This window comes from Lygodium microphyllum, chromosome 7, assembly GCF_053477565.2.
Source record: "Lygodium microphyllum isolate KBCC chromosome 7, Lygodium_microphyllum_v1.1.10, whole genome shotgun sequence".
Lineage (NCBI taxonomy): Eukaryota > Viridiplantae > Streptophyta > Polypodiopsida > Schizaeales > Lygodiaceae > Lygodium > Lygodium microphyllum.
The window spans coordinates 76,974,693-76,988,872 of NC_141141.1; the positions used below are offsets into that span (position 1 = coordinate 76,974,693).

At 41.3% G+C, this 14,180-nt stretch overlaps 1 protein-coding gene across 1 annotated transcript; it reads left to right on the forward strand.

The window, feature by feature from the left end:
- Positions 1-12,921: 12,921 nt before the first annotated feature.
- Positions 12,922-13,796, forward strand: LOC148033609 (uncharacterized). The gene is made up of 2 exons (XM_087680943.1): positions 12,922-13,505; positions 13,736-13,796. Exons 1-2 carry the CDS (start codon positions 12,922-12,924, stop codon positions 13,794-13,796), a joined length of 645 nt encoding a protein of 214 aa, XP_087537069.1.
- Positions 13,797-14,180: the final 384 nt, after the last annotated feature.

The window sequence follows — 14,180 nt, forward strand, 5'->3', positions numbered from 1 at the left end:
TCCAGCTGATGAAAAATTGCTGATGATACATTGTTTCGAGCTGATAACACATTATTTCATTTATATTCTTTCCAACTGATGGGCGTCTATATTCCAGCTGATGACAAATTGTTTTATTTATATTGTGTTCATGGGGCCCCACATGTGTTATGTTGTCTATAGAGCGACGTCATGAACCGTCTCTATAGACCTTGTGTTGTACTAATGTCACTGTAACGTTTTTCTTTAAGTTTTGATGTGACAAATATACTACTTACATCCCAAGTTCAGTTGAAGGAATTTCTTGGAGATTTTATCTTTTGCAGTGATGTCCCTTATCCTTACCAAGTTCAGTTGAAGGAATTTCTTGGAGATTTTATCTTTTGTAGTGATGTCGCTTATCCTTATTTAGGAGTGATAAAGCTTTTTTGATGCCTCTGAATAGACTGTTGTAATTCAGGAGTGATGTAGCTCCTTCTCTGTTGATGTTGTAATTCACCGCGAGTGATGTAGCTCCTTTGATGCCTATGAATAGGCTCTTGTAAGTTCAACTTTGTAATTTTATATTTTGAATATTAATATAACGGTAGGCCTATATAGAGCTATGGGTTTTTCCCTTGAGCCCCCAAGGGTTTTTTCATCCATAGTAAGGGACTTTTATTTGAGCGGGGGTGTTAGCTATATATAGTCTTTGTTAGCTATATATAGTTTGTCTATATATAGCGCCCCAGGTCCCCTCTATATATTCCTATCATGTGTGCTCAGTTGACACACTTCTGGGGTTCTACTTCCAGTGTCTCATATCTCTTTTCTCTCCTCTCTTCCTTTTGTCTCTTGTCTTGCTCGCAGTTTCCAATATGCTTCATGGGATGCACTTAGACGAGAATGAATATGTGAACATTAAAGATAATATTATAATCCAAACTAGGAAATATTATGGGATCAAGGGACAACAAGATCTCTCACAACCTCTCAGCTCCAAAATAGAAGACCAACCTTTGCTGAAAATGTACCTTTCTACTAATACACACATCCACCACCCTAATTTTTGAACCGATTGAAAGTTGTAGAAAATAGGAGTTATTTATGCATTAACTACAAATTTCCACTACAAAATTTCATGAAGCATGTTGTTGAAGCTCTGGCCTCTTAGATTCCACCATTCGAGAGATACGAAGGATTTGCATGAGTGATTAGTCTAGCTTTGGTGTGACCATCATCTGCCTTGTAAAGTTCATAGGCTTCGATAGCTACCTTGTCAATTACTTTGAGCCTTCTTGCTAGTAGTAGTTGAAGTGAATCACCATATGTAGCCTCTTGCCAATACCGCACACCATTGATGTGTAACTCTCCCTCAAAAAACATGTTTGATGGGACCTAAAATGGATCGGCACTAGCTATGGCAATAGCTGGATCTCATGCACACAACAGACAACCCCACCACATGGTCTCGCGGGCCAGGAGCATCTGTAATACACTGATGTAAACTAGATAGACTTAATTATGCATTTGTAATTGATATATAGTTCAACATTTACCTTCCCTTATTCTCAGAGGAAGCTCCCATAACATATAGGCATAGTGCCTCATAACACAAACATGAGGAAGCACTTCTCGGCTAATTGCCGCAGCTCCACTACGACTCTCCTACACCTCAAGGATTGGCCCTAAGATGCATCACTCAAACATATAAAACATAACGCACAAACTCCACTCTTTTCTTGTTTTATACAATCTAGGAATATATGGATCCTTACCAAACAGTCCCAAGGAAAGCGTACATCTGTCCTACAACAAAGGTTCATTTCCACTCAACGTATAAGTCATGTCCTAGGAAGAAAATTGCCATGAAATCTAGGAGTGATACCATGTTGTGCGTCATGCATAGTGCATATGATCCTGGTGCACAAACAATATTTATCAAATCAACATTTTGTGATGTGGATAAAAAAAAGTCCTTTCATGATTTTCATTAAATATGTGCTTCGATGTATGGAGACTAGCAGCGATTCCTCGTGCTACTAGCCTCTTAAACTGAAATATTGCAATTCTAAATGCAATGCATAGTTAGATATTTCAAAGATTGACACCCTTTCAATCCTCTCAATCTCTTAACCTCACCCTTTTCCTCTAACATTTAGGTTATGCTACATTGCATAGGTGTAGGGTTTTATTATGTATATATTTTTTGCATAAAACAAAAAAATCATCACCTATGACACATGAACAAAGCCAAAATGAATCCAAATTTCATTCCTTAACTTTGTTATACAGCCACAATCATGAATCATAATTTTCTAGATTTTTATAATGCAAAAATCTTATTGTTTTTCATTTTTAGCTATTTTTCTCTATTTATTTGTGCATAAAAATGGATTATTTTCTGATTTATGATTAGTGATTGATTATGACAGCTAAAAGATGTTTTGTCTTAGAATTCTATCCCACGCGCATCTCTTTTCTCAACCTGAAACCAATAAAATATTTATTTTTATATTAAAAATATACTTTTTAAATTATAGTTTAATTATTGCAACTATTTATTATTACGGATCTCAATTTCTTTTATGATCAGCACTCAATCATAATGCAAACAAGATCCAAACAAAATTTTGTTCATATGAATCCCATTTCAACTATCAAACATTAACAATAAGTAAATTTCCTTTGTAAAAATGAGACATATCGCTTATTTGCATGTTACAGGTTTTTTATTCATTGATACAGACTGACAATGGACCATTCGTAAGCAAATCTTCAATGCTGAACATCTCCCCTCAGTATCTCCTCATCCGGGCAGCCATTTCTAAAGGCGAGGGTGGTGATAGAGGGAGCGTGGAGAACCAGCATCAGGCTAATCTAATCAGTTGGTATAGTTGCATGGAGGTGGAAGATGGCCTATAGGCCCCCTCTTCCAAAATTTTCACCTATTGAAGAGGACGCCATCAAACTTTTTTTTTTGCCGCAAAAAATGCCCCCCCCTATGAAATCTAATTTTTGTTAGGGGAGCCCCGAAGGGTCACAACCTTTGGCCCTTTAAAACCCATTTACACATGGCCTTCTTTCATCTTGGACTCCCAGGCAGTACCATTCGGCTGTCCTGTAACGTGCCCACTCCTCAAATTGTGGGACACATCTTAGCAGCCCATCGAGAGATATATCTAGAAGACGCCGCTCGGCACTCCCAAGGAATGACACGGGGTTTACCAACTAAGGTCTCTCGAACCTACCCCGCAACAGAACTTATCCGACCGTTCCCACTAGGATCGACCTAAAGTCCGGGTTCCTAGTCAACATTGTCTAAGTCATAGAAAGACTTTTTCCCAACATTTCCTTTAAGGAAAGCTCTCGGCTAACCGAGACCACCCTTTCGTAGAATAGACCCATAGGTCACATCCACCACGCTTCCCTCCGAGGTTGTTTTAGTTATCTAATTACCTACCACATGATGTTTGACATATAAAGGCAGCTTCCTTAATTAACCCATTAATCACAAGTTCCTTTACGTAATTTAGGCCACAGACACGAAGACAAGATAAAACAAGATCAAACACTTCCTTAACTTATCTTTGGATTAATGTGTGTCTCCTACCCATAAAAGAGAATTAAGTATTCATTCCTGCCTCTGTAGAAAAATTCTTCCGTCTCTCGGCAACAAAACCTCAAGGTTTATCCTCCCAAGATTTCACCTTGTAACTAGTATCAAGGCCTCAAGATCCCATCCCGAGTCACGTAGAACACTTGTGTAGGGCCCGGAGGCATTGGGATTTACGGCCAGAGCCCCCACTAGCACCCAAGCATCCTCCTATGCCAAGTGATTTCCATGGAGAGACCTAGACTCACGGCAGGTTCGGTCCACATTCCCAACGCGGATTCATAACCCCCTTGGTTAGGGTTTGGCGGCTCACGAGGGGTAGCTAGCGCTATCCTTCCTTAACTATCCCTTTGGGAAATTGACCATAGCTAAAGCAATCGGCATAGTAACATTTGCTAGGGAAAACATCCCTTTCGTTTCCATGGCAATCAATCATCTCAGACCCGGCCATGAGATCATCAAACACTCCCCACTTCGGTTAACATCCCAAAACCACATTAACAAGCAATTGAATGCACAACCTCTTGCTTCAAGGCCTCGCGATCCCATTGCATGCACAATCAGAATTTTAACTAGATGTATCAAAACACTTGCTTAACCTTTTCAAACCGCCAAGCATAACTTGGGTCAACAATCCATTTAGGGTTAGGACACCAGCTTCAACTAAGTTAGGGGCGTATCCATTTGCGATAATCCACAACAAGATCGATGAAACAATTTGCATGCAATTTATACTTATTCCTAATGCCCCGGATCACATGTGACTTGTGTTTATGAAAGTCTAGGGTTTTGTCTAATGATGCAACTGTATCTCATAAACAGAAATTAATATTTCACGTGTTCCTTTTAACCATGATTGAGAAACATGAATTCTAAATGACTATTCATGCACTGAACTAGTTAAAAAGCTATCATTTTATGTGAAGTAAGGTGATAACCCCATCATTTTAAGTGAGTAAAAGCTATCATTTCATGTGAGATAACCTTATCATTTTATGTGAATTTCAAACTCTTCCGTTCGTGCATACAACTTAGTTCTTAGAGTAAACAAAACCTTATGCACGACATTAATCCTTTCATCCCTTCCGCAAGAAGTAATTCCTAAATTATTTTTTTAATGCTTAGAACCTAGGCTTGATTCGTGTGTGCTGCGTTGGTTGTTCCACTCACTCCTCCAGCATTACCTGTGGCTTGGACGCCTAAGCTTCCCGCGACTTTCTTCTTGGGAGCCATTCACCCTGTGGAGATTGGGCAGTCCAGACCTTAACGGTTTCAGTTTGACACGTTCGGTTGGGAAAGACCGCTGGAAGGTTCGTTGCCGAGAGAGTGGTTTGGGTGACTTGTGGTGGTTACTCTCTCTCTCTCTTCTTCTTCTTTTTTCTTACTCTCCTACTCTCTCTCCCTCTCCTTCTCTTCTTCTCCTTTTCTCTTATTCCTCTACTCTCTCTCTCTCCTTCTCTTCTTTTCCTTCCCTCTTATTTCTCTACTCTCTCTGTCTCCTTCTCTTCCCTCTCCCACCTCTTTTCTCCTCCTTTCCTCTCTCTCTTCTTCTTCTCTTCTTGTACTACCTCACTCCTCTCTCTCTCTAACTCTTCTTCTTCTTCTTCTACCTCTCTCCTTCTCTTCTTCTCCTTCTACTTCTCTCCTCTTCTTTTCAGCACTTTCTCACTCCTTTTTCTATTCCTTCTCTCCCACTACTTCCCTTTTCTCTACCACTCCTTCTCTCCTTCTCCTTCTCTCTCCCTCTTCCTCCTCTTCTCTCTCTTCCTTCTTTCTCTTCTCTCTCTCCCTCCTTTCTTTTCTCCCGCTACTTCCCTTTTTCCTACCACTCCTTCTTCTCCTTCTACTTCTCTCTCTCTCTCCTCCTCCTCTTCTCTCTCTCCCTCCTTCTTTCTCTTCCCTCCTTCTCCTTCTTCCCCTCTTCTTCCCTTCTCTCCTACTCCTTTTCTTCTTCTACTACTCTCTCCTTCTTTTTTTCTCCCACTACTTCCCTCTTCTTTTCTCCTCCTCTTCCCCCTCTTCTCCTCCTCTCTCTCCCTCCCTCTCTTCTCTTCTCCTTCTTTTCTTCTTTCTCCCTCCTCCTCCTCTTCTTCTCCCTCTCCCATGCCACTCCTCCCTCGACCCTTCTCATCCTAACAGGGATCACAGGGGAAGGGGCTGCTAAATCAGACGCCGGACGGGAAGGGCCTATTGCTCATGGCCAGTAGGGGGAGGCCCGTCTGCCAAGAAGATGGGGGGGCCGTTATCTATCGCTGGAAGGGGCGGGGGCCTGTCTTCGCCTGTTGGGGCCACACTACATTAGCATGAGGGGGGGTGTGGCATTGTCCTCCTCTCCAACAGGGGGGCGGTCGTCTTTATAAGGGGGGGCGCAATGGCCTGCCGCCACGTGGGTTGCATGCCCCTCCCCTTCTTCCACATCACTCCCTCTCCCTCTCTCCCCGACGTACTGTCGGGGGGGAGGCAAAGGGGAAAAAAATTTTGAAAAAAAATTATAAAAAGGGGGGAAAACGTTACATCCTCTCCCCCTTAGAGGAATTGAGATGTCCTCATCTCGAGCGAAACTAGGGGGAGACAAGCACAATTGGGGCTTATAGCTTGTGGGTTAAGGCCCACCACACTTTCACTACGCAACTCTGATTACTCAAATTCTCATCTTAAAATAACAAATTGCCATAACTCATAGGGTTCGATAGGATTTATTCCAAGTAAAAGACGTATTACCTCAAGAGAATCTTCCTAGGATATCTACTCATCCTCAAAGGGGTTACAATAGGCTCCAAGCCTTTATCATTATATGGTTCATAACATGAGCCAAAGGTAGAGTTTAGATGACTTCATTTAACTTCACGTTCCTGATTCTTAGGGTCCAACTCAGGACAATCTGTTTGGATGTGTCCTAGTTCATTGCAATGAAAACATCGGTGGTTGGGACATCTTTTACGGATGTGACCTATCTCACCGCACTTGTGACACCTCTTGTCTTGATCTCGTGAGTCATCTTCATCATAGTTGCTTGATTTAAGTTATTGGATGATTGGATTCGCTCAGAGTAATGTGTCTTGCAAGTCCTTTGGGCGCATTGATTCCAATCGAGTGTTTATGGGTGGATTCAACCCAACACAGAACTTTGACACATGTTGTGTCATATCCATTGGGGACGCGTACTTTAGGACTGAAACGAACTTCGAATAGTATGCTTCAAGGAATAATCCTAGCTGCTTCAAGTCATAGAATTCATTCATCTTTTGTGTGCAATAGGTAGGTGGCAAATACCTCCCTCGCACAGCTTCCTTAAGCTTATTCCAAGTGATTGTCCCCTCCGAGATTGCTTGGTCTCTACACCACTCTTTCCACCAAAGTCTCGCTTCGCCTGTAAGCTTAATTTTGGTGAGCATGGCTTGGTTAGATGGTGCAGTTCCTGCTGCCTCAAAATAGTCATCCATGGACTCAATCTAGATCTCGGTGTTAGCTTGAATAGTCCTTCCCTTGCCATCAAACTCGAGTGGCTTAATTTGCTTGAGAAGGAACTTCTTCTCCTACATGTTAGCATTCGTGGGTGCAGAAGGTGCCTGACAATCAAGCCATACCACTTAGATTATTTAGGATATGTCTATGATCCAAACATTAATCAATCATGCATCATTAAGAAGTTTTTCTCTAATACCAATTGTAACGTGCCCGCTCCTCAAATCGTGGGACACGTCTTAGCAGTCCATCGAGAGATATATCTAGAAGACACCGCCTCGCACTCCCAAGGAATGACACGGGGTTTATTAACTAGGGTCTCTCGAGCCTGCCCCACAATAAAACTTATTTGAGCATTCCCACTAGGATTGACCTAAAGTCTGGGTTCCTAGTCAGCATTGTCTAAGTCATAGATGGACTTTTTCCTAACATTTCCTTTGAGGAAAGCTCTCGACTAACCGAGACCACCCTTCCGTAGGATAGACCCATTGGTCACATCCACCACGCTTCCCTCTGGGGTTGCTTTAGTTATCTAATTACCTACCACATTATATTTGACATATAAAGGCAGCATCCTTAATTAACCCGTTAATCACAGGTTCCTTTACGTAATTTAGGCCACAGACACGAAGACAAGATAAAACAAGATCAAACACTTCCTTAACTTATCTTTGGATTAATGTGTGTCTCCTGCCCATACAGGAGAATTAAGTATTCCTTCCTACCTCCGCTGAAAAATTCTTCCATCTCCCGGCAACAAAACTTGAAGGTTTATCCTCCCAAGATTCCACCTTGTAACTAGTATCAAGGCATCAAGATCCCATCTCGAGTCATGTAGAACACTTGTGTAGGGCCCAGAGGCATTGCGATTTACGGCCAAAGCCCCACTGGTACCCAAGCATCCTCCTACACCAAGTTATTTCTATAGAGAGACCTCTCACAGTGTGTTCAGTCCACATTCCCGGCACGGATTCATAACCCCCTTGGTCAAGGTTTGGCGGCTCGCAGGGGTAAGCTAGCGCCATCCTTCCTTAATTATCCCTTTAGGAAATCAACCATAGTTGAAGCAATTGGCATAGTAACAATTGCTAGGGAAAACATCCCTTTCATTTCCATGGCAATCAGTCATCTTAAACTCAGCCATGAAATCATCAAGCACTCCCCACTTGGGTTAACATCCCAAAACCACATTAATAAACAATTGAATGCACAACCTCTTGCTTCAAGGCCTCGCAATCGCATTGCATGCACAATCAAAATTTTAACTAGATGTATCGAAACACTTGCTTAACCTTTTCAAACCGCCAAGCATAACTTGGGTCAACAATCCATTTAGGGTTAGGTCACCAGCTTCAACTAAACTAGGGGCGTATCCATTTGTGATAATCCACAACAAGATCGATGAAACAATTTGTAGGAAATTTATACTTATTCCTAATGCCTCGAATCACATGTGACTTGCGTCTATGAAAGTTAAGAGTTTTGTCTAACGATGCAACTGTATCTCATGAACAGAAATTAACATTTCATGTGTTTCTTTTAACCATGATTGCGAAACGTGAATTCTAAATGACTATTCATGCACTAAACTTGTTAAAAAGCTATCATTTTACGTGAAGTAAGGTGATAACCCCATCATTTTAAGTGAGTAAACGCTATCATTTCATGTGAGATAAGGCAATAACCTTATCATTTTATGTGAATTTCAAACTCTTTCGTTCACGCATGCAACTTAGTTCTTAGAGTAAACAAAACCTTATGCACAACATTAATCCTTTCATCCCTTCCACGATAAGTAATTCCTAAATTAATTTTTTAACGCTTAGAACCTGGGCTTGATTCGTGTGTGCTGCGTTGGTCGTTCCGCTTGCCTCTCTAGCATTAACGGTGGCTTGGATGCCTACACTTCCTACGAATTTCTTCTTGGGAGCCATTAGCCCTGTGGAGATTGGGCAGTCTAGACCTTAACGGTTTCGTTTTAATACGTTCGGTTGGAAAAGACTGCTGGATGGTTCGTTGCCGAGAGAGTGGTTTGGGTGACTTGTGGTGGTTACTCTCTCTCTCTCTCTTCTTCTTCTTTTTTCTTACTCTCCTACTCTCTCTCCCTCTCCTTCTCTTCTTCTCCTTTTCACTTATTCCTCTACTCTCTCTCTCTCCTTTTCTTTTCCTTCCCTCTTATTTCTCTACTCTCTCTCTCTCCTTCTCTTCCCTCTCCCACCCGCAAAGCAACACTTAATCCTTTTCTAACGCTCACTTTTATTTTCGCTCCAACCTTCTTTTATTTGCTTTTCTTTTCAGTTAGTTTCCACCCTTAGGAAGACAAGGCATCGGCCTCAGGTCTTGTCTTGTCCCCAGGAACCTACCAGGCTTTTGTAAGGCAGAGGAGCTATATGATGCAATCACTACAACAACAAACTATTAAATGCATCTACACCAAACAGTCATAGGGCCCTCTTGGTCCAAAGGAATCAAACATGTTACTAGAAACTAACTAGCCCTCTTGGCCTAAAGAAATCAAACATTAAAATCTTAAAGCAACTGGCCCTCTTGGCCTAAAGAAATCAAACATGACAACACCTACACACTCCTCCTTGGAATAAGGCATATATACAGAAATACACTCCATTCTACGGGAAAAAATCAGGGCTCTCAGCCCTAGGCTAAATGCATCAAGCTGTGACCCATCCCTCCTGCATATATAGCAAGAGACGTACGCATAACATGTTGTCACATCAACTTATGGGTCTAGGATAATAGTGGTAGATGGGTCTTGGCTACTCTTCGCATTACCCATACCAACCATTGCTTGCCATATAATGCATGGTCTGATAAAATGCCCCACAAGCGACTAGGTCATGTCTCATTATCAATAGCAATATCCGGACTAGGACCACATTTGAAGAAGAGGTACTCCTCATAAGCAAAATTAGCTAATGAATCCGCAAACTGATTCCAATAACGGGGAATCAGCTGAAGAGATGCCCTCTCAAATTCATCAAGTAGGGTCATAGTAGTTCGATGATACATACGAAGGATGGAATTTCGAACTATGTTTGTCTCATTTAGTTCATTTATGATCAATTGGGAATCCCCTTTTACTAGCAACCACCGAATGCCACCTTTTTCAGCAATATTCAAGCCCATAATCAAGGCTTCATACTACGTCATGTTGTTAGTGAATCCTACCCCGAGATAAGCAACTAATTTCATTGTAACTCTACGTCAGGGATCTCGGATAACTACTCAAACACTCTCTTTTTTATTAGGGCCCTGGAACGCTCCATCAAAGTATAACATGTACGTCCACAATGGGTTTACACAGATGGCCATCAAGAACTCCCCTATTCATAATGATGATAGTCAAAATTCAACATATTTAGAGGATCAACTAATGGCTCCATCCCACCTTCTTCATTAAACTCAACAAGGGATGCTTGTCAAGATTTGTAAATAATGATGGTAGAATACTTTAATCTCCCACACAAAGCTACCGTCTTCTTGCTCTATCACTTTGTATCCTTTGCTCCACCAGATAAACTTCCCCTAATGATATATTTTCTCTAGATATGGGTGCTCCAAATAAGGGATTAACCTCCCCATCAACCAATTTAAGCTCTCCTGTGGGTCTCAAATCAAACTCAGCATGGACCTACAATGCATTGAGTGCATTAGACAACTCAAAAATAATAAGGTTTAATCTTATTAAGATTAACCATATTTTTAAATTCGACTCCTTGTAGATTAGCTAGTAAAGTAGGGACTTATTTTTACCTATCCTAACTACCTTGTAAGGGCCATCCCACCTAGGTTCCAGCTTTCCTCGAAATAGCTCCCTACGCGCATCATAGTATGGAACTAATTGTCCTTTTTTTAAGGTATATTTCTTCACTTTTAGATCATACAACCACTTCATCCAACGCTTATCCACTTCCTGGTGTAACAAACTTTGCAATTTGAGCTCATCCAAGTGGGCTATAGTTGTAAACCGCTTGAATAGGGCATCTTCATCACCCAAAGAATGATTGATTGTGAATCTTATGGTCGACAACTCAATTTTCAAGGGCAAGACATAATCCTACCCATAAACTAATTTGAATGGGGTGTGGCTAGTGGCTCACTTAAACGTTGTATTATACGCCCAAATTACCACATATAATTTTGTATCCCAATCTCGTTGCTTTTCGGAGACTATTTTGGATAGGATACCCACAAGCTGCTTATTGGTACTTTCAACTTTTTCATTTTCTTACAGATTATAGGGGGTAGATTTGTTATGCTTAATTTTCCATGTTTCAGTTAGACTTTTAATCACCTTATTCAAAAAATGGATTCCACAATTTGATACTATTTCCTTTGGCGGACCAAAACGGCAGATAGTTTGCTCAAGTAGAAAACTGGGAGTCTCTTTTGCATTGTCCTACCTTGTCGTCTATGATTCTAACCACTTTGTAAAGTAATCAATGGCTACTATAATGCATCTCTTTTGAGTAGTAGATGACTGGGTAACGTGACCCACAACAGTCGATGCCCCACTTCTCAAATGGAAGGATAGCCATAATAGGTGTAAATGGTCACTTCCTATTCTCTAAATTGTCATGTTTTTATATGTATCGCATCTCTTAACATACTCAAATGAATCTTGGAAAGGACAGACACCAATATCCAGCTCTTAAAGCCTTCTGTGCCGTCAACCGCCTAGCAAAATGCCCCCCACAAGCGGAGTCATGGCATTCTTCCAAGATAAATGAAACCTCGTCACGTATCACACATCGATGATAGATATCATCGAAACCACGCGGATATAGTGTTCCTACAATCAAGGAAAATTTCAATACATGATGCTTAATTTTCCAACAATCCATGAACGAATATACTTTCATACCTGCTAATTGATCCAAATTTTGGTCAATAAACGGAAACAAGTAGTAGTCTTTAACAATCTATTTATTCAACTCTCTAAAATGTACACAAAGCTGAATTTGATTATTCTTCTTCTTTCTAATCACAAATGGCAAACACCATTCAGTATGCAGAACAAGGAAGATCAAACCCGCTTTTCGCAACTTCTATAGCTCCTCAAATGGCTTGCCCCTTAGTTCAAAAGGCATATGCCTTACTTTCTTCTTTAACTTTTACCTTGTTTCTTGGCAATCCTTTATCCTTCTCAAGATCAACTTTACTATCAACAAGCCTTAGAGGTCCACCTTCCATATCAGGATTCAGAACTTGCTTTCCCCTATCATCTTGCTTAGGGTTTCCGTCGACAAGTTTTACAGTTCCTTTGTCATCCTCTTTAATCTTTTGACCTCTCATTATAGATCGTAAATTAGAAGTTTGAGCATCATTGACACATACTGTTAGCTATATAGAGTCTATCTATATATAGCACCCTAGGTCCCCTCTATATATTCCTATCATGTGTGCTCCATTGACACACTTCTGGGGTTCCACTTCCGGTGTCTCATATATCTCTCTTCTCTCCTCTTTTCCTTTCATCTCTCGTCTTCTCGTAGTTTTCAACATGGTATCAGAGCGCACAAATATGCCCGAGCTGGAGGAGAAGGAACGAGTGCTCTCCATCAAGGGAATACTCGACGCCTGCTTGTGTGGGCCGTGGGACTCCTTCCCCTCCATCTTCATGGCCTCCAGCCCCCTCCGCAGCCTCAAGCACGATACCTTTGTTCCCCAGGTCATCGCCATCAGCCCGTACCACAGCGACCTTGGCCCCCCCTTGGTCCCCCACCATAGCTCCTTCCTGGACAATCAGGAGACAGAGCACTACAAGGCTGTCGTTGCTAAGGAGATGGAGAAGCACAAGTTCATGGCATGCACCTTTGTCGCCAAGTATCTCCCCTCAGACAGATGACAAGCTTGCCTACATGATGGCCCTAGTCTCCTCTGCTCAGGAGAATGGTAGCACCATCCCGTTTGGTTATGCGTCATATTGCAACCTTCGGTTCCCTCGCCCTTCACGAAAATCCATCCTCCAAGACTTTGTCCTATTGGAAAATCAAATCCCAATGTTCTTTCTTTTGGAGGTCATTAGAATAAGCATGTTAAAGGACAACAATGTGCAGGACTCAAGTGCAGAAGCACTCAAAGTATTGGAAAAACTGGTCACCAAAGTAGCTTGTGAGGTTCTTCCATTTTATTTCAGCTCTGAGGAAAGCTTCCACATTGTCGTCAACAACATACACAGTCGGAAGCACTTGCTGGATTGCCTGTATGGCATTGCCACTCAAGGCTCCCAAACTCAAAATCTTGTGGAGAAGCCAACCCACTTTCCATCTGCAGTTGATCTTCACAATTATGGTATCAAATTCCAACCTGTAGCACCAGGTTACATGAACTCAGTCACTTTCGATGCTAAGAAGGCCATTTTGTATTTGCCCAAAATAAGAGTGGGAGATGATATAGAGAGGTTGTTTAGAAACCTGGTAGCTTATGAGAGCCACTTAGCAGATAAGCTTCCTCTCTCTCTCTCTCTCTCTCTCTCTCTCTCTCTCTCTCTCTCTCTCTCTCTCTCTCTGTACTCTACATTTCAACATCAACATTACTTTTGGATGTTGATATTGCCATGCTTCATGATGATCGTCGTCGTTCGTTATTCCATTGATGAGCATCTATATTCTAGCTGATGATACATTGTTTCGTTTATATTCTTTTCAACTGTGCTGATGAGGGTCTATATTCCAGCTTATCACACATTATTCCATTTATATTCTTTCCACCTATTGAGCGTCTATATTCCATTTGATGACAAATTTATTTATTTATATTCTGTTCATGGGGCCCCACATGTGCTATGTTGTCTATAGAGCGGCGTTGCAAACCGTCTCTATAGACCTTGTGTTCTTGTTCTAATATCACTATAACATTTTTCCTTAATTTCTGATGTGACGGATATATTGCTTACATCCCTAGTTCAATTGAAGGAATTTCTTCGAGATTTTATATTTTGCAGTGATGTCACTTATCCTTATTTTGCATGTTGTATATTTAGAAGTGATAAAGCTCTTTTGATGCCTCTGAATAGGTTGTTGTAATTCAGGAGTGCTGTAGCTCCTGAGTGATGTAGCTCCTTCTCCGTTGATGTTGTAATTCATGTTGTTGTGATTCAGGAGTGATGTAGCTCCTTCTC

What these genes read in the sequence shown, in the direction of transcription:
- LOC148033609 (XM_087680943.1), top strand. Translation starts at nt 12,922, where the DNA reads ATGGCCCTAGTCTCCTCTGCTCAGGAGAATGGTAGCACCATCCCGTTT. An exon ending in GAGAGCCACTTAGCAGATAA is followed by an intron (nt 13,506 to 13,735) that starts GCTTCCTCTCTC and finishes TCTATATTCCAG; the next exon opens with CTTATCACACATTATTCCAT.